General features: G+C 35.6%; 2 protein-coding genes across 4 annotated transcripts in view; one reads left to right on the top strand and one right to left on the bottom strand.

The window, feature by feature from the left end:
* Positions 1 to 20,654, bottom strand: part of LOC144444569 (uncharacterized) — a 121,836-nt gene extending 101,182 nt beyond the window's left edge. For 2 of the 3 annotated variants that reach the window (XM_078134039.1, XM_078134044.1), the window contains exons 1-3: positions 20,595 to 20,654; positions 17,775 to 17,887; positions 16,218 to 16,360 (exon numbers count right to left, since the gene is read on the bottom strand). The gene's annotated coding sequence lies outside the window, so the exon portion shown is untranslated. Of the gene's footprint in view, positions 1 to 2,100; positions 2,150 to 16,217; positions 16,361 to 17,774; positions 17,888 to 20,594 lie in introns of those variants that run through there. The other variant, XM_078134042.1, reaches the window with a different exon arrangement.
* Positions 20,655 to 22,298: 1,644 nt separating this feature from the next.
* LOC144444345 (transcription termination factor 1, mitochondrial-like) lies at positions 22,299 to 23,504 on the top strand. Its single transcript, XM_078133758.1, has one exon. The coding sequence runs from the start codon at positions 22,299 to 22,301 to the stop codon at positions 23,502 to 23,504; it is 1,206 nt and encodes a 401-aa protein (XP_077989884.1).
* The last annotated feature ends 708 nt before the right edge of the window (positions 23,505 to 24,212 follow it).

Genomic DNA, 24,212 nt, shown 5'->3' with positions numbered 1-24,212 from the left:
CCCGTTTATTACCCCCTCGTGACTGTGAGTTACCAGAATCACATGCTATTTCGTGACTGTGAGTTACCAGAATCACATGCTATTTCATGACTGTGAGTTACCAGAATCACATGCTATTTCCCGAGGCCTTCTGCCTTCGGCCTCGGGAAACAGCATGTGATTCTGGTAGCTCACAGTCCCTCGGGTGTAATAAACGGGTGCTATAGCCCTCATGGCCAGGCAATATGTGTTCACTATTAGGCTTTTAATATAAAATACAGAAATAACACAAACAACGGGCATTTGAAGAAAGAAACAAGCCTTCAGTTGAAGACACCCCTCCCCCCCCCCCCCCCCCCCCCCAACTTGTGTGTTGTATTGTCTAAGATGAAGCATATTGGCAATTTTTTTTTTGACATGAAAATGCTTTGTTGGACTTTTCAGGGATGCAAAAAAGTGTAGTGTTCAGTTTTCACAAGTGTATAAGTGTTGGGTTTTCAGCATAATTAGCAAGAATGTAACCCTTTCTCTTTCTCTCTCTCCACCTTGAAAATGTTTGTCATGGTCAAAGGTCATGGTCTCATTAGAAGGCTAATCATTGATAATGTGAAGGAAGACACCTGAATGGTGTCCATAGGTATCAAATTTTCCAGCGAAGGTAACAGCTAAAATGTGCTTTTTATCACAAATATAGTCACCATTTGGCAATGCACGTCATCTGCATGAAATTAAGTAACTTGCATATGCCTCACAAGTTCAAACCCAAGTCACGTTTAAAATATTTATTTTTCATTTTAAATGTTTGATTCGAAAAGCTATATAGAAAACCAAAATGTGGCTATTTGACCTTGAAGACTCAAGGTCAGATGTCAAGGTCTTAAAAGAAAGCTCATATTTGATGTATTATGGGTGTCACTATGTATTACACAATTACAAAGTTATGATTTATATTGTGAAATATAATGTTCAACAAATATGGCCACCATTTAGCCATATTTGATTCAGTCTAAAAAAAAGTAACATTCATAATGCTTCACATAGCATGATACCTTTGTGCAAGGTTTAGTCAAAATCGGTTGGTGCATGACAGAGATATATGAGAAAACACAAAAAAAAACCACATATGGCTGCCATTCAGCCATATTTGATTCTGTTGCAAAAAATTGTAGCGTGCATATGTCTACAATAGCATTTGTTTCAGGTTTGGTTGAAATCAGTTGGTGCATGCCAGAGATAGGACGGCGAACTGAAGGACAGAAGGAAGGACGGACAGACGGATGGACAGACGAATGAACAGAACCCAATGCAATAGCTCCCTCCTCAATCTTTATTTCTTTATTTTTTTTATGTTTTATACTGGATAGTTCTTTAATTATATAAACACTTGTCTCCCAAGAAGTCCAGTGAGGGCCATCCCTCATGGGTTCAGACTGTGTTAATGCAGGAGGAAACCAGAGTACCCGGGAAAACCTGCGTTGTTCGGTAGAGTCAAACTGAATGACAGTCTTCTTACTTACAGCGTGGTAAATTTAATCGAGCCCTGAATGGGGTTCGAACCCTGACCGCAGTGGTAAGAGGCAAGTGGTTTAACAACTCGGCCACCGACAACCCATAATAAGAGAAGATATTGTGAAAAAAAATTCATTTACAGCTACTTGGGTGCTTTTACTGTGTTTCCAGGGACAGTTGGAATACATGTATAGAACCATTTCCCTACCCTGGCAACATTTTATTGATAACTACAGTAAAAGGTATGCAAACATTAGTACTATATAGGCACTATGGTGTTTATTTTACATCATGGATATTGTTTACAGTGCCAAGTAGTCTGTACATACTGTGATCTACTTCACAGATTTTAGAATCAGTAATTGCATTATAAAGCCCTGAAGTAGGTAATCATGTGTTAAACCCATTAGCACACACAGTCACCAAACTTTGATTGGCATCTCCATACATATATGTACATGTGTACTCTGAACTTAGGGGCGAGATCAAAAGTGCAATGCAAGATTAAAAAAACTAAATTATTTTCTTTTCTTTTATTTTAGATTGAATGTTCATGGACTCTGTGACTGCATGGGTGCATACTTTTAATAAATAATCAACATTTCTACTCACAGCGATGTCAGCGGAAACTTGGGATGCACTTCCATGAAATTTGTTGACTCTGTGAGTAGAAATTCTCATTGTTAAATTCTGTTAGTTATGCCTCAGACTACCACATCGTCCATCCCACTTTTAATTCAATTATCCAAATTTAAAAAATTGCTTTAGACAGCACAATCAATGTCAAATCAGTATGTAATAATTGCTATGAACACAATGTCAGTATGTGGTGAGAGAAAAAAACAACATTTTATCGATCTTAATAGTGCCATGCATTTACTATTGTGACAGAGAATTTTTTTCTCTTCCTTGATTTGACATTCTTTAGTATATTTAGTTAATTATTTTTATCAGATGAGAACTAAAATGCTTGTAAACCCCACCACCCCCAAACTAAAAGAATTAAGTTTTTTATCATTTGTAATACCCCTTTCAGGCACCATCCAAGCAGGGCTAAATATTCAAAATTCTATAGTATTCCTAAAGGACAAGACAATTGACATAATTTGTACCGCCACCTTGATGTATAATACACTAGCCTGAGGACTAAACATTTACTTTTATTTCTGAATTACTAAAGTCCCTGGGCAAGATTTGAACCATGACTGCAGTCAACTCAGCTGTATAATTGGCAATCTGATTAAAATCCGATGTAGATGTCATTGTCGCAAACCCTGACCGTTTTACGGCACCGTTCTCAACAAGCCAAAGTGTACTGGTAGAAATAATAACTCTGGTTTGCGAGAATGGTAGATGTTGGCTAATCGTTCATTGTTATTTTACCTCAGTACTTTTGCCTGAATTGACCTTCGTGATACATGTTTATGTTTTCAACTTGATGGCTGCCTCTACATCTGAAGCCAAGCCCATGCCCCCTCAGTTCTAGCTCCCCCGTGCCATGCCTCCAATGCAAAAGTAAGGTCCTTTTGATTGACTACCGGCACAGGTGAGCTAGAACTGAGTGGGCATGGGCTTGGCTTCAGTTGTAAAGGCGGCCATCAAGTCGCGATCGAAAACTTAAACATGTATCATGAAGGTCAATTCAGGCAAAAATACTGACGCAGAATAACAATGAATGATTAGCCTACATCTACATTGGATTTTAATCAGATTGTATAATTGGGGACCTGGTAGGATAGAGGCTGTTGCAATGTGAATGCTTTAATCCTCTGCACTTATAAAGGCTGCAATGGATTGCATGCTCTCCAGGGAATTGAGGAAGTATAAAGGGACATAATTGTTCTACCACATGTCAGGGTTAAATAATTGTAAAGTGCTTTGAGCACAGAGTTGGAAGCCACTATAAAAAAGCCAACATTATTACCACGAGTAACACTGAAGTAAAGCACTTTTTCTATGTGCTACACTCGTTTATAACATTCACATCAAGTGTAAAAGTATACTGTTTCATTTGATAATTAACCAACGAGTAACACTGAAGTAAAGCACTTTTCTATGTGCTACACCTTCGTATCAAGTGTAAAAGTATACTATTTCAAATGGTTTATTTACAAGCCTAGTAGGGCATGTGGCCTTTCTAATGTAGTCAATTAGCAATATGAAACAGTATACTTTTAAACTTTACTTGGATGCTATAAACGATTGTGGTAACATACAGAAAACACTTTACTTTGGCGTTATAGGTTGTATTACATAATTATGTGGTACCGTATAACTGGACGCCTCTTGAAATATCACACAATATTGCATAACATTGTCAATCTAAATTCCCATGAAAATAGGAGCAATCAAACTGTAGAAGCATGTCAGGGTTCTAAGGCCTTATCATTTTCAATTAATTTATACCCAGTGTATTGAATGTAAAAGTATTAACTGTCAACCTAGAATGCACACTGTATTAGAATATGTTCACTTGATATGACAAAAAAAAATCTCAAGAGACTTACTCGCAATAAGAAATAATCGATTTAGAGAATCAACAAAAATGAACTCGCTTGTGATGCAGGGTACATTATCTATGCAGTCATCAACATTCAATTCCGAAAACCCAACCACTCACTTCCTTTATATTCATACTATCATAGACACAACTGTTGCAGATAAATGTGCACTTGTCTGTCGATTCTCTCTAGTGATGTATTATAATACAACCTGAAACCTGCACTAGATGCAACTGGGCTTTTTTTTTTGTCAGAAAACTAAGAATACAATCACTGAAAATTATTAAAATACCAACTTGAAGTTGAACAAATATGACATTATACAAAAAATGTACATGTTAATTAGGGGCCCATTTTATATAAAATTAAGCGCCAATGGTGTTGTAGCACAACTGTACAGTTTTAAAAATTGTTTACCCACATACTGATCCATGCTAAGTATAGGTATTCATTTGCTGAATGACTATAAGTTACCTATCCAACCCTGTTATCTTTGCAAAATACGGGATCATTTAGCTGTTGCTATGGGTGTGGTCTTTTTGCTAGGTACATTTACATACATTTTTTGAATGTTCATTCCATTGTCTATTAATCCCTGTTGTTATTTTTTCAACATACATGATCATTTGGCTGTTGCCATGGGCGTGGTCTTGTTGCTAGACATATTTGCATACACTTTTTGAATGTTTGTTCACTTGTCTAAGAATCCCTGTTGTTATCTTGGTGAAATACACCACTGTTTGGCTGTTGTTGTGGGCATGGTCATGGTTGCTGGTGATTTTTGCATACATTTTTTTGAATGTTTACTCACTTACCTACCAGATGATGTTGGTATTTGACCAAAATATACTGCCATTTGGCTGTTGCTAAGGGCATGGTCATGGTTGCTAGGGTCAATTATGTCAAAATGTTTGAAGAAAATCTGCAGAATAACACTTCTAGAAACATCCCACCAAATTTCAGTCTCATTGACCAAGTACTTTTTGAGATAAAAGTTTTTGACCAAAATTCAAATTTTTACACCTAATTTGCATATCACTGATGAGATCATTATATGCTTAATATTACTTTATCTATACACCCTCAGCTGCATCCCCATTAAATTTCAGCCCAATCTATTCTGTAGTTTTGGAATTAAAGATTTTTAACCAAAAAGACACATTTCTAGCCCTAATTTGAATATTACTGATGGAATCATCAAGTCATGAACAAATCTTAATTTGCAAACCCCTAAGAACGTTCCAACCAAATTTGAGACAATCTGCTAAGTAGTTTTGGAGTGTAAGTTTTTTGACCAAAAATGACATTTTTGACCCAAATCACATACCTGTGATGTGATCACTTTGCTTTGAATAATTTCCCAACTAGACACCAAAAGTAATCTCCCCACCCAATACCAAGGTAATTGGTCTTGTGGTTTTTAGAGTTTAAGTCGTCCACATACACACACACAGATAGACAGACAGAGACAGACGGACAGACACCACACCATGCCTATAGCACTACTGAACCTCATCAGTTCAGTTGTTCTAATAAGTAGTGTATATAGTAAAAAGTTGAACTCATGATCCTGATTGGGGTGCTAATTGTTGAGTGCAGACAAGAAAATCAATTTTGATTTGATAATATATTAAATAATATGCAATTATCATTATTACACAAATATGTCCCAGAGGTCATTCATTCAATACTGTGCAGGGTGGAACAGTATTATGATTAATTCATTACATCTGACAAAACAGGTTTTTTTTAAAAATGTATAAGTTGCGGCTAGTGCAGACTGAATTGCTTACGGAGAATATGTATAGATCAAATTTTTATAATTATGTTTTTGTTATTATAAAATATTATCATGCAAGCAGTCATCAGCTATTTACATGTATTGGCTTGGAAAACTAGCAAATTTAATTGCTTCCTTCAAGCCCAAAGACTTTTCTGGATGTTACTATCTGAAGAAGCTCTCGATGTACACTGTTAGAAGAGAGCTTCTGGAGTCTCGGGCTAGCTTCCTTCATAGACACCACTGTTACAGATAGATCATGCGCCTAGAGGCTAGTAGAGCTAATGCTAGGAGAGATTAGGTGCACTGTAATATTCTATTTCATTTATTATCATCACTCAAAGACAGTTGTTTAGACAGTAATAAACACATACACACAAACACACATCCACCCACCCCCACCTTCACTCCCACACACACCATGCCAAAGGCATTGTAACTGAACCCTGGTTCGCTCGATCACGCCAACAACAATATCACAAAAATCTTTCACCTCTTCTCTGACATAAGAAATAAGAAAGAACACAGATTTAAAATATTTTATTATAAGCAAACAAAATAGCATCATTCTACTGGTAAGTATATCTAGCATTTGTTTTTATAGTTTTTATTGTATCCTTGTAAAAGGTGACTGTTGTATTATAGATCTCAAACAGGATATCAGAGAGAAGATTATGACAATGGATCAGAGGCAACGCACTTACACATTTTTAATCATTTACTTCCTGAAGATTTCCGTTGCTGAAGGCAAAGTAATAACACTTAATGCCAACTTTTCAGATTTTCACACTACAGTGAAGGTAGTTGAGATTAAGATTTCCGTAAGAGAATCGTCAACATGTTCTAGTAGCACTAAGGGAAGTGACGTGCCATGGTTCCTCCCTCATCCTGATCATTGCCAAGAAAAACTGTTACAAATATTCCTTGGACAATTTCAGTATGTAATATCTTACCATTATCAAGCCAACAAGCAAGGACATTATTAGTCTTGCTGCTAGACGTTCAGGCTTTCTTTCGATGCTATAACTATAAGCGAACGAAGTTCGCATGTGAGGGCTTGCCCGAACAGTCTAGCGAATGTCATTTTCAGACCGGACATTCCATTGAGATTACATTGAGCGGTGGGTTGGGCCATCTATGCATATATATACTTTAATATATTCAATAACCTATGACCTCAGGGAATCTCTGCATGCAAGTGTTGACAAACACATTTACGTCATTACTATGGCTAATCGGTTTATGGTAATTGTGAGTTTGATGAGTGTGTAGACGTTGTCATTCACACATTTCAGTTAACGCATTGGTGGTTATTTATACAAGCCCCTCCTTAAGATGAATATGCATGAAAATTTAGCTATTGTCCTCTGTTTGTGCTTGTCGCTAATACGGTTCTCTGATTGGCAGTTATTTATATCCCGATGACATTCGCTAGACCTCGGATGTTCCATCCTCGATAGCGTTGTTCGGCTGTGTGTCATATTTTATCGGAAGAACATCCGAGGGCTAGCTGATAGACTAGGACATTATATAGACAGTTTTTAATCTACACTCACCATCAGTCACTGATATAGCCAATCTCGTAGATCGTTCTTAGACCTCGATACTAACTTATGGTGTAAATTATGTGACTTCCCCCTTTCTGATATCAGACTTCCTCAACCAAACAGACCAGATTTAAACTGAATGCCTTCCATAAGGGCAAAGTCTTTATAGATTTTTGTTCCTATATACACACAACCTTTAAGAGATAGCCTAATTATTGAAAATCATTAATTTATATGCAAATAGCATTAGTATTCATGGAATGTTTACAAAAACCTAATCAGTTCCACTGTAGAAGCCATTAAACCCAGAGAGCATTGTTCAGCAAATTTTATTTTAATTGAGCCAGCTGTTTTGAGAAATGACAGATAGCCAGACAGACAGACATACAGACAGACAGACAGACAGACAGACAGACAGACAGACAGACAGACAGACACACACACACACACACACACACACACACACCATCCCTAAGATATAACCTTCCCTTACGGAAGATAAAAATTGGTCCTACATTGCATAAGTACAGTTCAACAAGCGTACCTTATATATATTTACTGCCTGGATATAAGACTTTCTACTGACATGATGTATTTATCTTGTTCCTTGTCTGAAATATTCAAGACTGACTTCCACATAATCCTTTGATCTAAGAGCATACACAGACCCAATATAACTATTGTTGTTATGGCAACTGCTGCTGCAGTCATGCAGGGCTACATCATCTTGACTATTAAATCAACTGGTGATATATTCCCCTACTTTCTTATTCAAATTAACTACAAGTATTGACTTTTATGACCTCATGTGACATGACAAGATTGGTCTGGGTTATCTAGATAATGGTCCTGGTTTATATCTAATTATCATAAAGGGTTTCCTGAGACTAAGAGCCCTCTACTAAATCAACTTCAGAGTCCATTATCCACTTTGATATTATCAATGAGTATAAACTGAGAACACATGAAAATGATAAGGCCACATAGAATTGAACAGTTAATGAGTTCGTTTTAACATCATGGGACAGCGGTAAATTATGAAAATAGAATTAACATTCATGACTATGTATCTGAACATAATAAGTTGTTAGAAGTCGGGAATATTCATTGTTCATCTAATACATATGTGTGTCTGCTAATATCCCATGATGCAACAGTGGACCAGTGCTAGAATAATGAAGATTAAATATAATTTTATAATTTGGTATTTCTGGGGATGATATCACACACAAAATTATAGTGATGTGAAATCATGAAGTGCAAGACTCTCCAAAACCCCAGCAAAGTTTATGATTCAAAATATTTTAGTTATTTCCTGGAGCACAGGTGGTGTTCCCCATCAAACACTGTCAGCTTTGTTATACATCAATTGTGTATGTACAATGTATCTACTGATAATTATCCTCGAGAAACTTGTTATTGTCCAATCAATTTCTCTGAGTGTAATTCATACTGACTTAACTTTCATAAATTATTATTCTTATTTGAAATTTTATAGTTTGATAATTACTCCCTACTGATAATATAATCCATATCAACTCAACACTCGTGCCTTGGGAATTATATCCTCATGGTTGTTGGCTCTTCAGAATTTAAATGTCATTTATGTTTTTTGAAAGTTGTTATCTCACCAAACATGACATTCTGAGATACATCCACTTCACAGTAAACACCGGCGGGTTTACTCTTATAAAGTCTAGTAACCATATGTGTGGTTGTTTTCTATAATCTCTCTTTCTCTCTCCATTATATAGTCAAATGGCTTTCTTTAGCATGACACTCCGTTCTTATCACTGACAGCAGTAGTTTAATGTTTAAAACTGGAGTGTTGATATATAAAACAAGATGGCGTGACATATTTTAAGACTAGAGGTTGAGTTTGTAAATTGTAGTAAACTGAACAAAGTAACCAATTACAACCACCTGTGTGTGTGTGTGTGTGTGTGTGTGTGTGATGGAAAACTCCTGACATGCGCTGTGCACCCTTTCTCAAGGAGGAGATCTCGCTAGAATTTCAGGAGCATTTGCCCATTTGACTATACATGGAAAGAGAAATCGTAGAAAATTCCACCGCATGGACAGTGTAATACTTGACTAACGCTTACAATAATACTGTCACTTCATCTAAAACAGGTCATTATCTAGAATGACAAACATCTCACTGCATATATCTTACTTTATAGCTTGCTACATTGTATCACCTAGCTAGAACAAATTACACAACTGTGGTAACTGGGGCTTTGGTTTACATAAAATTGACAAACTTAAACTACTGTTACAATGTGTTGATACAACAGTGATAAGCTATTGACACATGATCGAATGGACTTTGGTTTTAAATTGATTACAGCCTCACTAGAGCAGCTCTCTGTAAGCTAGTTCAATAAATTCATAGTGTACTGTTTTGGGACTTCCAATGTTTACACTATCTTGATCACAAGGTGATTAGCTTCACACAACAGAGGAACTGCTATCACTTACTTGTGTAATCTATCACATTGAACAATGTTAGTTTTAGATTATGTCTATCTAAAGTAAACCGAAGCCTCAATTATCAGAGTACTTAATAACATCTCTGTTATACATCTTGTCTTCTGACAGGAGTATAATACGTTTTCATTCATTGACATGATTGAAAAAAATATACTTTGTTACAAAACAAAGCTAAGATAATGGTTGTCTTGTCAAGAGACAGTGGATCTGCATCCAGAAGGTTGTCGTACAAATGCCAAGGATCACAGCATACCACCATTGGTGTGCAGCTCCCACAGGCAAGTTCTCAACGGCACCATTGGTGCTACTCAACCCGTGGTCACTTTTAAAAACAGAATTGCCTGAGGGTCTAGCAACTAGACTGAGATAATGGCAGCCCGCACAAAAATAAGTAGAAATTTTATGTCTAGTATTAGTAACGTGCTGGAAAATTTTCTTATTATTTTTTAAAATTCTTTTTAAACTTTTTAAATTGTAGAATTTTTAGAGTTTAGCAGAAGTTTTTAAAATCCTTGGCCTGAAACACTGCATATACTCAACTCATTAGCATACTAAATACATAGAAATGTGGCAACTCCTGTTATGTTTACAATGTACACTGTGAATAAGTTAACCTTACATTTGTTATTTTTACTTCCCTGTTGCTTGCCTTACTGGATAAGTAAGTGACACCCTGAGAATTCTAAACGACTGGATGTGAAAGTCTGAATCTATGTTACAAAAAATACCAATACATTGGGTCTGACATTACAAACCTATAGTTGCAATATTATCCCAGCCACTGTTATACTTGACTGAGGTTTACTTTAATATTGTAAATCTAGTTCATGTCATAGAAGACAAAAACAAACACCATAATTTGAGACATCATTAAAGTGGCCATATGGATGAGAATTTGGTATTTATTTTGGATTTTTATTTGATAAAACAACTTCACTATGTTGAAAAAATAATGTGAAAGTCTCACATATACCAAGTCCATGTTCATAACTCAATACATTGCAAAAAGATGCACAAAGTGCAAAAAGTTTGTTATTGTACGTACAATAACAAACATTTTACACATTAATTGTTTAATGTTTTGCCGTTTATTGAGATGTGAACATGGACTTGGTAATATGTTATTTCACATTATTTTTTCATGTAGAAAAACATGGGGAAGCTGTTTTATCATTTAAAAATCCAAAATAAATACCAAATTCTCATCCATATGGCCACTTTAAAATAACCCTATATTACATCATCTCTGTACTCCCAACCATGCATTGCCAAGATGGATGCCAATTAATTTACATACTCATTTACATATCAATAACATAATACTTTGCATAATACTTTGAGGAAGGATCAGTCTATAATATGCATGTCTTCAACATTATTGAAAACATTGAGACATACTCTGCCAATGTTTACATTTAGCACATACACACTTCATATAGAAATTGGGATCAGCCATTTCTCTTCTTGTGAAAGTAATATTAGGCAAAATAAAAAAGATTATGTGTTTCTGGTAACCCGACCAACCCTACACATTTTTTTTTAAATATCTAAAAACATAAAGATAAGAAATTATTTTCCATCTTGACCTCCATGCATGGTATGTTTTCTTTTTGAGATAGGGAAGAAACATAGCGGAGAGGACAAGACGTGTCAAAACCCTGCAAGCATATACATCCAGAGCTATAACCACTATTGTAACACTTATTGCATCGAAAACTTACCCCATTTATCAGTTGAAAGGTATGATATCATGTAATAATAATAATAATAATGTTCGGTTCTTATATAGCGCTTTCCCACACCGTGCTCAAAGCGCTTTACAATTTATTACCCCTGGCTCGGATCAGAACGGCACAACGGCCCTTTAGTCTTCCTCAACTCCCCGGGGAGCATACAATCCATTGCAGCCATTTAAGCGCATAGGATTAAAGCCTTCACATTGCAACCTACATCCTACCAGGTCCCCAATTATACAGCTGGGTTGACTGAAGCACAGTCGTGGTTCAAATCTTGCCCAAGGACTTTAGCCACTCAGAAACAAACAGCAAGCAGCGACAGGGCTCGAACCTGCAACCTGTAGATTCCAAGCCAGTCACGCTAACCATTCACCCATCATGACTCCATGTACTATGGATTCTATGCATGTTATAATATATGCAAGATTTTTCTTTCTTTTTTATTTTGGGCACCATTGTTTTGAGACATGACACACCACTTTTTTTTATCAGTTTGAAAGTCTTACATATCCTATATTTTTATCATATTTTATTTATATTTGATGAAGATAGGATTAGTGACTTTGCATAGTTTGGTGTCCAAATATGTGGATACTGCAATTTGTTATCTAAATACTAAAAATAATCAAAATCTGTTATTTATATATTAAAATGTCCACAGTTTTTTTAATATTTAGGTATTAAAATGTTCACACTTTGTTATCAAAATATTCAAAATTTATTATTAATATTACAATTCCTGCAAAATCAATGTGAAACATACATATGCTTTTAGTGTTTGTAACTCAATAAATTGCAAAAGCATAATAAATGTGTCAAATCTTTGTTATTGTACGTACAATAACAAACATTTTACTCATTTTTTTATTAGCATTTTGCAATGTATTGAGTTTCAGGCACAGACTTTGTCAATGTTATTTCATGTGGATTTTTCCTGTAGGAGGTCATGATGAAATTGTTTTATAAATTAAATACCCAATCGTCATCCCTATTGCCACTTCAATATTGCATAGAATCTGGTGGTGTAACCACTAAAAAATTTAACCATTGGTTTACATCATACATAAATGTGTCAATGTTACACTTACTTGTAAACATTTGTTTAGGGGGAGAAGGAGAGGGTTTTGGACCAGACAAAAAAAAATGTATTTATTGAATTCGTGTGACATTGTGAGATCGAACCTTATTTACATACACATGCATGCTTTGTTATTCACATATTAAAATATTTACAATTTGTTATTTACATAATAAAGTGTTTGTCTAGAATTGTGGATTCTACCACCATCGTCTGAGTCACAGCCACTTGTTGCCTGAGATAGGTATTGGAATATGTTTTTATCGCAATCCAATAAAATAGTGATAATATTCACATATTTGCCAACGATATATGAAAGGGGTAAAAATAACACTGGTTTCTAGGATTGCATAAGTCATGTGACTGCGTAATATAGACAATACTGTATTACACAGTCACAGGACTTATGCACAGGATTTACACGATCCTAGAAACTGGTTTCTAGAAACTGGTTCTAGGATCGTGTAAGTCCTGTGACCATGTAATATATTAGTCTATATTTACGTGGTCACAGGACTTGCGTGATCCTAGAAACCAGGGTTATTTTACTCCTTTCATATATCATTGGCAATATTATCGATATTTTATTGTATTCTGATAGAAAGATATTCCATTACATATCTCGGGAACAAGTGCCTGTGGTCTGAGTGTGTCACATTTTGCACTGCTATTGTTAGTAAGCTTACATTTGTATTCCAACAACTAACACTACACTGTAAAGTTACACCCTAGTTTTATATCAGTTGGAAACTAAATAATACTGCAAATCTGGTGAATTATCTGTTATCTGTTTTCATTTTTTTTGACCATTTGACTTTGAGACAATCAGCTATGACTCATGAAGATCCAATATTATAAATCAACTTTTATCTTATTTAAATTAATCTTCTCTCTCTTATTTTTAATTTCTTATCAAGTAGAAGGGATTAGTGGCTTTGCATATAGTATCTCTAAACATATACATACCATAATTTGTTATTTACTTGAAAAATATTTGAATGTCTAGACTTGTCGGATTCTGTGTCCTTAGTGTCACATGCTGCACTCTGATTGTTGATCTCTGAGTCACATCTCAAAAGATTACACATTAACTAAACATAAATGACGAAGAGCACTCTATCGATATCATTGAGTCATTTTATTTTGACTATTGAATAAAAATGTTTTAAAACTTATTTGACTTTTTTTCACTTCTCTCTTAAATGGCGGAGCATTCTGTCTGATTATATTAATGAGTCATTTTATTTTGACCATTACATCGACAACCTTTTAAACTTTGAGTTGATCAAATACATATGATGATAATTATTTATGTATATGGAACACTGAGTTGTTGTTGGGTAGAGGCATTAGCCAGTGTAAAATTGTTATCACATTGAAGGTTGCACCGAGTGTCCTTAAGGTGTGCCAATTTTTTCCCATGTGAACAAAAACTCAATAATTCCAACTACTGTGTCTGTATAAAATTTGACACTTGACAAATACAGTATAATTAGTATGTTTACATTCATATCATGTATTGAAATTCAATGCACCACATTCTGCCTTCATAATTTCCCAAGTCATTTGAGATAGACTAGACTCACATTGATACAGTTAATAATACCGGTCGCCGGCAGTAATGGGATATTGTAGAGTACAAGTTTTCTTCAAGGGGCGTCTACTGTTCCTCTCCATGCATACGTCTCGGAACCATGGGTGGTAACATGTTACAACAGAAATGTCATATTAAAAGTCTAAAAATAACACCATAACCCTGCCACTTTATTGGCATTAGACAATATTGCATTGATTATGCACTCGACTGAATGCCTTAACATACATACATTCCTGCAATAAGAAATGAGAGCATGAAGGTGTACAAAACAAAGTGTTCGTCAACGATGCATGCATGCAGTGAAAGATATGAGACGTATCATTACTAGTCCTTTTCAGTTGAAGTAAAAGAACTGTTCAGCGTTTGTATACGACAGCATGGTTGCACAGAATGAACACAATGGTTTGAATAGACTGGAAGTTCTAATACATTTTCTAACAAGGTATTGATCTTTTGAATCCAATACTACATAAAAAGCAATGCAGATGGTTTTCAGATGTCATTACAGTAATATCAAACTACCATATAAAAGCAACCGTCTGTTTTAAATAATTTGTAAATTCTACTACGGAAATAAATTTTAAAAGAGTTTAGTTCTAATCACCCAAAGCGAGTGCGTATAATTTTACAACAGAAGTAAAAAAAAACAACAGACAAATTACTAACTGTTATAATATAATTAAATTATAGCGATTAACACAGATGATTTTGGGATTTTTTCTACTAAAATACAACTGTCGACATCAGACCTTAGACAAACGGAACCTGTTACACACAGAGAAAGTAAACAACTGAATTGGATGCATGCTGGTGGAAGTACTAAAGACATGACATCACATTCCATCATTTGATAAGAACAGTTGTGTGGCTACTATTCATAATAGTTTACGTTCACAGACAAATTTCCTGTTCCCCGGGCATAAAGAGGCCATAAAACTGTTCTTATCAAATCATGAAATGCAATCAAGCCTCTATACTTCCACCATGCTGAGCCAAGTGTTCAATGATATTAATAATACAATTCATTTGTTTACTTTCACTGTTTGTAACAGGTTCCGTTCAGACTGATGTCGGTAGTTGTATTAAATCAGCACCACTTCAAAAGCAATAGATGGTTTGAAATTTTAATACTTAAATAAATGTTAAAATTGTTAGCTAGTACCCAAGATCAAAGTGATAATTACATGTCAGAATTATTTAGTTCATCTTCTAATTGTTTTGATATCGTTGATAACTAGAAATTATTTATATTGTCTGTTGTTTTGTTACTTTTACAATAAAGATAGGGTCTTTGGTGGGGTCAAATAATGCACTTCCTTTAATGTATGTGTGCATGTGTGTGTGTGTGTGTGTGTGTGTGTGTGTGTGTGTGTGTGTGTGTGTGTGTGATGGGGGAGTTTTGGGGATCATAACCCCCAAAACTGAATGACATTTAAATCACCATCACCACAGTTCATTCAGTATGTGCATGTGTAGCATGGGGACGGTTGTGTTTTGGGGAGTCCTGTGACTACAAAACTAGTCATAAACACAGATTAATTAATATCCTCCAAGGTGTAAGGAAAAAGTTCAATGAAAATTCTGGAGCAATACACCCATGTACGTTACAAAAATCTAGGAAAATCAAGCCATGTCATACGAGGTACCATATTTAGTTGTTATTCACTACTGAAATGCAAATCAATTCCTTAACCTTTAGAACTATCTTGTATCTATCTTCTAAACATCTCGTTTGGTAAACATGCCAAAACAAGTATTGTACATTGTATGATGATAAATTACCACACATAAACCTTCAAGGCTTCATGACTGTACATTCATTCATTCAAGGTAAATTTATTACAAGTATAAAAACACAATACCATCACTGTGGGCTATTAAAGCAGCCATACAAAAAAAAAATACCAGTGTGACAAAAATGCCAGACATAGAAACCGTCTACTGCACTTATGAAAAAGTATTAGTAACTATTCAGTACAAAGTAGGAAAAAACTTACCTGCAGTGTGGTGTGACATCGACTCAAATTACATTTTAGGATGTTGACTGTATTTACAATTTGTTGTGTCTGCCGCCAGCAGTCGTAACAATACCCTGACACATTAATACTGGACCCTAATACTTCATAGGGACACCAGAACACTGTTGAATTGAACAAAATGAAGGATAATTGGCTTATAACATTGGTCATGTGACAGGTAGATACTATTAAGCTAAAGGTGACATAAGGTATGATGAACGATGTGATATAACAAGGTCGAAAGTGCCTGTGACTATTCCATTTTGTGATAGGGGCATGCCAGGCATTGTTATCGTTTGATTTAGTTCTTTAAAGTACACAAGTCAGGTAAAATGTACACACACACACACATACACACACACACACACACACACACACACACACACACACACACACACACACACACACACACACACACACACACACACACACACACACACACACATGCCTCAGGGGACTAGTGATCATGTAGCCAGTGTCTAATTTATAAGTGTTACGCCTCACAAACAAATTGCATGTACAAATGTACTGTACTACTAATTGATAAATTGTTCATGGCATTTAATTTTAATGATTTATTCAGTAATGTCTTTTTAGTTCCAGTTTCATATAGCATTATCATTTTTGCCTAAAAAAAGTCACTTTATGCCAGACAAAACACAATTTCACTTTTTTAATAATGGAATCAAATAATGTCCATGTTCTAAAAAGAAAATCATGCCATTGACCATTGAATCAATAACTCTTTCTTTCTGCTGACTAAATTTGAAATGAATTGAATTGAATTGAATTGAATTGAATTGAATTGAAATGAATTGAATTGAAATGAACTGAATTGAATTGAATTGAATTGAATTGAATTGAATTGAATTGAATTGTAATGAATTGAATTGAATTGAAATGAATTGAATTGAATTGAAATGAATTGAATTGAATTGAAATGAATTGAATTGAATTGAATTGAAATACAAGGTATACGGGCATACGACATTAATAAGGCAAATTGTAAGCCTGGTATTTCATATGAAACTAGATTACATGAAATTCCTTAAGACATTCCTTGTCCCCTTATCAAAAATTAGCTCAACTTTACTAAAAAAGTTTCTATTGCAACAAACTATAGTATTCAATTTCAGAAATTTGTCAACGGATCAAGAGCTATTTTAAATCAATCTTGATCAAATAAAATGAATATGGGTCAGACACTACTTTATATATATAAATATTGTGATGGATTGGAATGAACTCTTTGAATTCTCATGAATTAGCAATTTGATTTGCATTACATTGAACCAGTTGAACTGCAAAAATAAATATTCATTTAGACTTGCATTGATTTGAGCTCAGATGAACTGTATTGACCTCGATTGAACTCAGATTAATTGTGTTGACTTGAGATGGACTATATTGAGCTGAAACCACTCTAGTGAATACAGATTTAGTTTTGGGTAATCTCCAAAGAATACAAATGACGAATTAGCTCAATAATCTTATAAATGTCCTATACATCACAGGTTATATATTAATCTGACTTACTTTTGGGGGTCAATGTCTCCGATATTTGCACTTCTTTCGTTTCAATAACTTGAGCTTACTTCGTGTTCACATTCTCTTTTAATTTTTTTCGGTTTACTTCAAGATGTGAAATGCTGTAGAGTAATATAGCAGACTGAATTGAATAGCCGTCTGTATTTGCTATAATGCACATGTTTCTCTAGGCATAAGAAAGAAAGAGAAGCCAAGTTCTGTCAAAAGTATTTCCTTTATGAATTCATGTTACGAAAGGCAAAAGCATCGGTTGGTAAAATGCATGAACATTCCCCAGGCCAGGTCAGGTCAGGTATCAATATTTTTTTTCCGGTCAAATTCATTTTCAAAGATGTGAATCCATCATTATATTTGTTGTTGAATTTTGATTAGTTGTCCTCTGGTTACTTTTTCTAAAGCCAGGTGCACACTAGAGTAATCAACTGAGTAAAATTTCACTCGTGTCAATATGCTCATTCCGATTCCTCACATGTGCGGGCAAATTTTCATGAGATTTTGGGCATTTGTGGCCGTGAGCCAAAAATCTAGCGTGTTTGATAATTTTGGCCATGTTTGATAATTTTGGCCACGAGTGAATTTTTGCTCATGTGTGTGCTGAACGTGAGCAAAATGTTCTTGACTTTCTCTAAAGTGCACATGCTTGGTGATGACGTAAGTACAAAATATTTAATTTGTGCCTTGCAGTCTAATATACAGGCAAGTAACTTCTACGTCGATAACAACTCCATTTTCATGCTTTTAGAAGACAAACATGTCGATTTTTGGCCAAAGTACCAGTAGCCATTGCTTTACTGAGGGAATAGTCAGGAAATACCAAACGAAATAACTATCTCATGCTATGACACAATAACCAGCGTCTGGTTGACTATTCCCTCTAAGGCAATAGCCACTGGTATTTAGGTCAAAGATTGCTCAAATGTGACATCAGTTATCTTTTTATTCCAAATTGACATGCAATTAGTGTCTTTTGTTCTTCACATTGATTTCATATTCTTTTGATACTTTGTTCATTAATAGATTTGGCACATCTTGCATAATTCTGGTTCCCCATAGGTTAAGCCTGCTAATCTGTACTAAAGTGCGCATACTCTTCACCATTGAAAGACAATGATCTAGAACCAACAAACTAGGTGAAATGTGTCACTTTTCTTAATTAAAGAGATCCAATTATTTAAAATAAACCTAAGACAAGATTTGTATCTTAATTGCTTTTGAAGTTATACAGTGTTAATTGTTGTCATGAGACCAAATATTACTGAAAAACAGCATGTGTATCAAACTATAGGGCTGAATTATAGTGAATTATATTGATATGGTTTGATATATTAATGATACTTAACCCTAACCCTATTAAAGCCATGATGCAACTTTGCACTGTTCATTACCATGGTTACATGGATGCTGCAGTAAAAATGAAACATTTTGTGAGCACCTCATATACATAGATATTAACAATGGAAAGTTGCTAACAATCAAAACAATATTAATTTTTGAGGGGAATTGACACTAAGTCAAGGTGCATGTACCTATTGGCTAATATTGTATGGGGTGTGCAACTTAAAATGCATAGATGCCAAAATCACAAAGTTAGGGGAGAACCATTTGATTTCTGGGGGGGGGGGGTACGGAGGATTTTGAGAGAAAAAAATTGTTTTCCAGATGAACCAGAAAAAAGAAATTGTTTGATCCTGTAATGGCTTGAGAAAAAAAAATTACCATAACAGACAGAAGTGAAAAAAAAAAAATTGTCACAATGCACCAGAAATGAGCAAATTTGGAAACCTTATTCTCATGTATTCTTTGGCAGCGCGCAGCCACAGGTGGCGCAAATGTTTTTAATACAAGTATAAATTCCTGTTTTTTTCCAGCACTTATCATTAAAACATGCACTATATAGCTCTGCTTTAAACCCAAGTGCACACAAAGTTTTCCTTTCCTTTTCTGACCCAAGAAAACATATTTCAGGATTTTTGTTGCAATATCTCAATGACACAGTTAATATCTGAAGGGGACTATTTGGCTTCTGTAAATTAAGACAATTTAAAAAACAAGACAGGATATGTTTTTCTTTCAATATAAATTTCTTATAAAGATGTACAAATAAATCTTTCTCAAGTTGACAATGAAAATTGAGGAACAACAAATATAACAAAATACAAAAAATAATATCTTCCCTGAGAACTTAGAGGAATTGACTGATTCAAAGAAAAGCAGGTTTAGTACTGATCAGAGTTGATGTTGGAACTGTTCTATAATTTAAAGTTGTAATTTAACGTAGACAGACGTCTTTCATACTAACTGCTAATTCTTCTACTTGCACAGAACAAGTTATTTAGAGGTACAGTTGTGAACCATTGTGACGTGGTATAGGTATGAACAACACATTACAAACTTAATGACTAATTTAAAAAAAATTGCACTGCTACTCCATTTGAAAAAAAAAATTGATGCAGGACTGTCAGTAGAAAAAAAAAATTGCTGTCACTCTGACTGGAAAAAAAAATTTGCTCCCATACCTACACTTCCTCCATACCCCCCCCCCCCCCAAGGAATCAAATGGTTCTCCACTTAGACAATACAGTTAGTCAAAGTAAAACGTGACCCTCCCCTAAGCCCATTTTCTAAATAAGGCCCTCCTCCGAGAACAGATTTGTAAAAAAAAATGCCCCCCCCCCTGTAATAGTGTACTGAAGACTACCTAACGTGACAGAGTTGTCGTTTGGATTTATATTGTAAACACATACATTGAGGCTCAACGTATAAATGATATAAATTTATCTGAAAACTTTCAAAAAGACAAATATTTACCTTTTGATCCTGCAAATCGTCTGGCACCGGCGCACTGCACCACAGACAGACAAGAAAGTCTGTGTCTGATAAATTGCCTGGGTTATACTATTTATACGAGGGGTTTACGACGGAACAATGAAAGTATACCAATGGTAAACAGAGTTTAAACATTTCATGTCTGTCACAGACACGATAACAGTTAATAACAAAATACTATAAACATTTAATATATACGGTGTATTTGAAAGGAATCGTGGTGAAAAATAACATTAGGAAATTAAGACATCATACTATTTGTACCTTTTGACAATGGTCGAAACGGCAGGATAACCTCTGACCTTACTTCCAATCAGCTGTTGCTGACATACATGTTCTTACCCTGTACGTACACAGGTGTGCATGCACATTGCGTATGTTACACGTGTATATAATAGTGTACATGTTATGACTACAGGTATTACACAGTCATCACAAGTGGAATGAAGGTATGGTAACGAACTAGCAAAGGGAAAGTCATTCATTCAAACGTACAATGTTATTGTCACAAATTCTGCTCAGACAATACATGTGTAATATGCCTTCTGTGTACGTTCTTAATCCTATTTCAAGAGGTGTACGTGAATGTACTAACTTTGTTTCCTAAAAATGCCTTACCACAATGAACGACAGACTGCAGGCCAGGGGGAAGGGGAGGGGGGGGGGGGCACTCTCCTAATTTGAGTATATGTATATCCATGTGCCCCCCTTTGGTGTGCTTTTTCTGGCCCCCTGTGGTCTCTCTCTCTCTCTCTCTCTCCTCTCTCTCTCTCTCTCTCTCTCTCCTCTCTCTCTCTCTCTCTCTCTCCCTCTCTCTCTCTCTCTCTCTCTCTCTCTCTCTCTCTCTCTCTCTCTCTCTCTCTCTCTCTCTCTCTCTCTCTCTCTCTCTCTCTCTCTCTCTCTCTCTCTCTCTCTCTCTCTCTCTCTCTCTCTCTCTCTCTCTCTCTCTCTCTCTCTCTCTCTCTCTCTCTCTCTCTCTCTCTCTCTCTCTCTCTCTCTCTCTCTCTCTCTCTCTCTCTCTCTCTCTCTCTCTCTCTCTCTCTCTCTCTCTCTCTCTCTCTCTCTCTCTCTCTCTCTCTCTCTCTCTCTCTCTCTCTCTCTCTCTCCTCTCTCTCTCTCTCTCTCTCTCTCTCTTCTCTCTCTCTCTCTCTCTCTCTCTCTCTCTCTCTCTCTCTCTCTCTCTCTCTCTCTCTCATACTCCATCATACACTGACAGCCGGTTGTAATTGGCCCTACGTTCAGATTACTACACACTCAACTTCTTCCAGTCTTAACATGAGAACGCAGTAGCTAACATCATCACATTTTATATCAATGCTTCAACAGCATTAACCTACTGATGCTGCTGGTGTCAGGAATGAAATGGTGTGCTAAAGAAAGCCACTTGACTAGATGGTGGAGAGAGAGGTCATAGAACACAAGGCCACCTAATATATAATTTCTATATACTGTTCTCAATATGACAGACAAAATGAATACAATATGCAGACCCTGTACTGAGCAACACATAAATACATGCAATGAGTTGGATATCAGTAACAGAAATGTATCTCACCATATCTGCCATATTCTACATAGTAGTACTATAGTGGTAAATCCACAACACAAGATGTTGACCATAATTTTTTTTTTTTAAATCTCTGTTTAGATTTGACCAAGTATATATGTCTCAACTATAATACAACAATGATACACAGAGCTGCAAGGATCTTCCATGTCTGTGTCAAGCATCTTCAAGTTCTACCATCATCCAGAATCAACAGAGGAGGTGCATTGTCTGTATTACAACCACAAGTAAACAACATTACAGTATGCAAGGAAACCCAAATTTTTGGAAGCAATCATACAAAATATTGCTTTTCAACAAGCGGTGAAAGAATATTTAATCGACAAAAGCAGTTAGTACTCAATTCCGGTGATATTCAGTATTTATTGTCGATCGGGTTTGATTTTAAAGTAATGTGGAAATCAGCCGTCAAAATTAGTGAAGTTTCCAAAACAGATGTGGAGAGTATCATCAATTTGTTGAAGGAGAAGAATCTTAATGAAAATGATATCATGGAGATTTTAATCAAATATCCACGCATTGCTATGGCAACAACATCAGAACTAAGTGGAAAGTTTCAAATTTTGTATGATCTAGGACTATCTGATGAAGACATTGGGAAAATGTTGAAGAGAGCACCGTCAGCGTTTTTGTCACTCAAAACTAAGTCGCCGTTTATTGACTTTATCGAGTTTCTCAAACACATGGGATTAACATCAAAACACATGACGAGGATAATACAACGCTACCCTTCTAACATCACTAGAGTCAAACAAATCCAGAACAATGTGGCATATTTGAAACAGGTGTTCATCAATCACAACTGTGAGGATGAATTCCCGCAACGAATAAAACATATGTTGGTACAAGATCCTTACCTCTTCCGGCAGCCTGTACCAGTGGTAGAGGAGAAAGTGGAGTTCCTGGAAGGGCTTGGATTTAGCGGTCCCGATTTGATACGAGTGATATACAACTGTCCTAACGCACTCCGAATTAGTTCTGATCATATGTTATTAACAATCCGGTTCATGAAAGACCGACTCAGTCTCACCGGTGAGGAGATGAAAGACTTTATCAGATTCTACCCTCAAATTTTGTACTGTTCCATCGAAAAACTAGAAGACAAGATTGATTTTTTTTACAGTCAGGGTATCACTGCTAAAATTATGATGCGTACACCAGCTGTATTTGTACGGAATTTATCATTGATGAAACAAAGGTGCAGAGAACTTAAAACGGTTGACTTTGAGTTTAAAAGTCTCAATGTACTGGTGGTTCCACCTGCTGAGTATGAGGATAGATTTGAAAGATTGAGAGCTGCTTATAAAGAAAAGAAAATGTCTTAAAATCTGAACTAGCGCTAACTGATCATGACTGGGGTATCATTGTTAAGATCGGACAACCAACAATACACTCACTGAAAAATGTTAACATACCAATAATTAGACAATGTACATGTTAATTCGAGGTCTATTTTATCTATTAGTAGTCACAGTATAGTAATATGTGTATAAAACAAAACAAAAACGTGTTGAATTGACAACTGTGAAGAGGGTAAATCTTTCTAAATTTGGCAACAAACTCACAAGCAGTTATATACTGAAATGCCTACGTGAATGTCTTGTGTATATTTCAATTCAGTTACTCATTGTGCAACCATTTTCAAAAAAACACAAACAAAAAACAATCAAGCGAGAACCCAGATTTGGAAAGTGTGTGTGTGTGTGTGGTGGGGGGGCTAAAAGTAATAGCAATTGATATCAATCACACTGAAGAACATGAAACAGTCAATAAAATGTTTGACATCTGTTCACTGCTATCACCTCATGTCACACATACTGTACTATGTTGATATGTTTTATGGCTGCAAGAATTTCGTCAGGGCGCCCTCAATGTTGTGTACATAGGGAACTTTTGTTTTCTGCAAAGACTACTCAATATCTGCATGTCGACGAGTCCAGTAGTCTTGCTGCTAGACATTCAGGCTTTCTTTCGATACGATAAGTGAACGAAGTTCGCAGTGAGGGCTCGTTGCCTTCCCATCAAGACAACAA

This window comes from Glandiceps talaboti, chromosome 13 (assembly GCF_964340395.1).
Source record: "Glandiceps talaboti chromosome 13, keGlaTala1.1, whole genome shotgun sequence".
Lineage (NCBI taxonomy): Eukaryota > Metazoa > Hemichordata > Enteropneusta > Spengelidae > Glandiceps > Glandiceps talaboti.
This window is presented reverse-complemented; position numbering and strand designations above follow the sequence as displayed.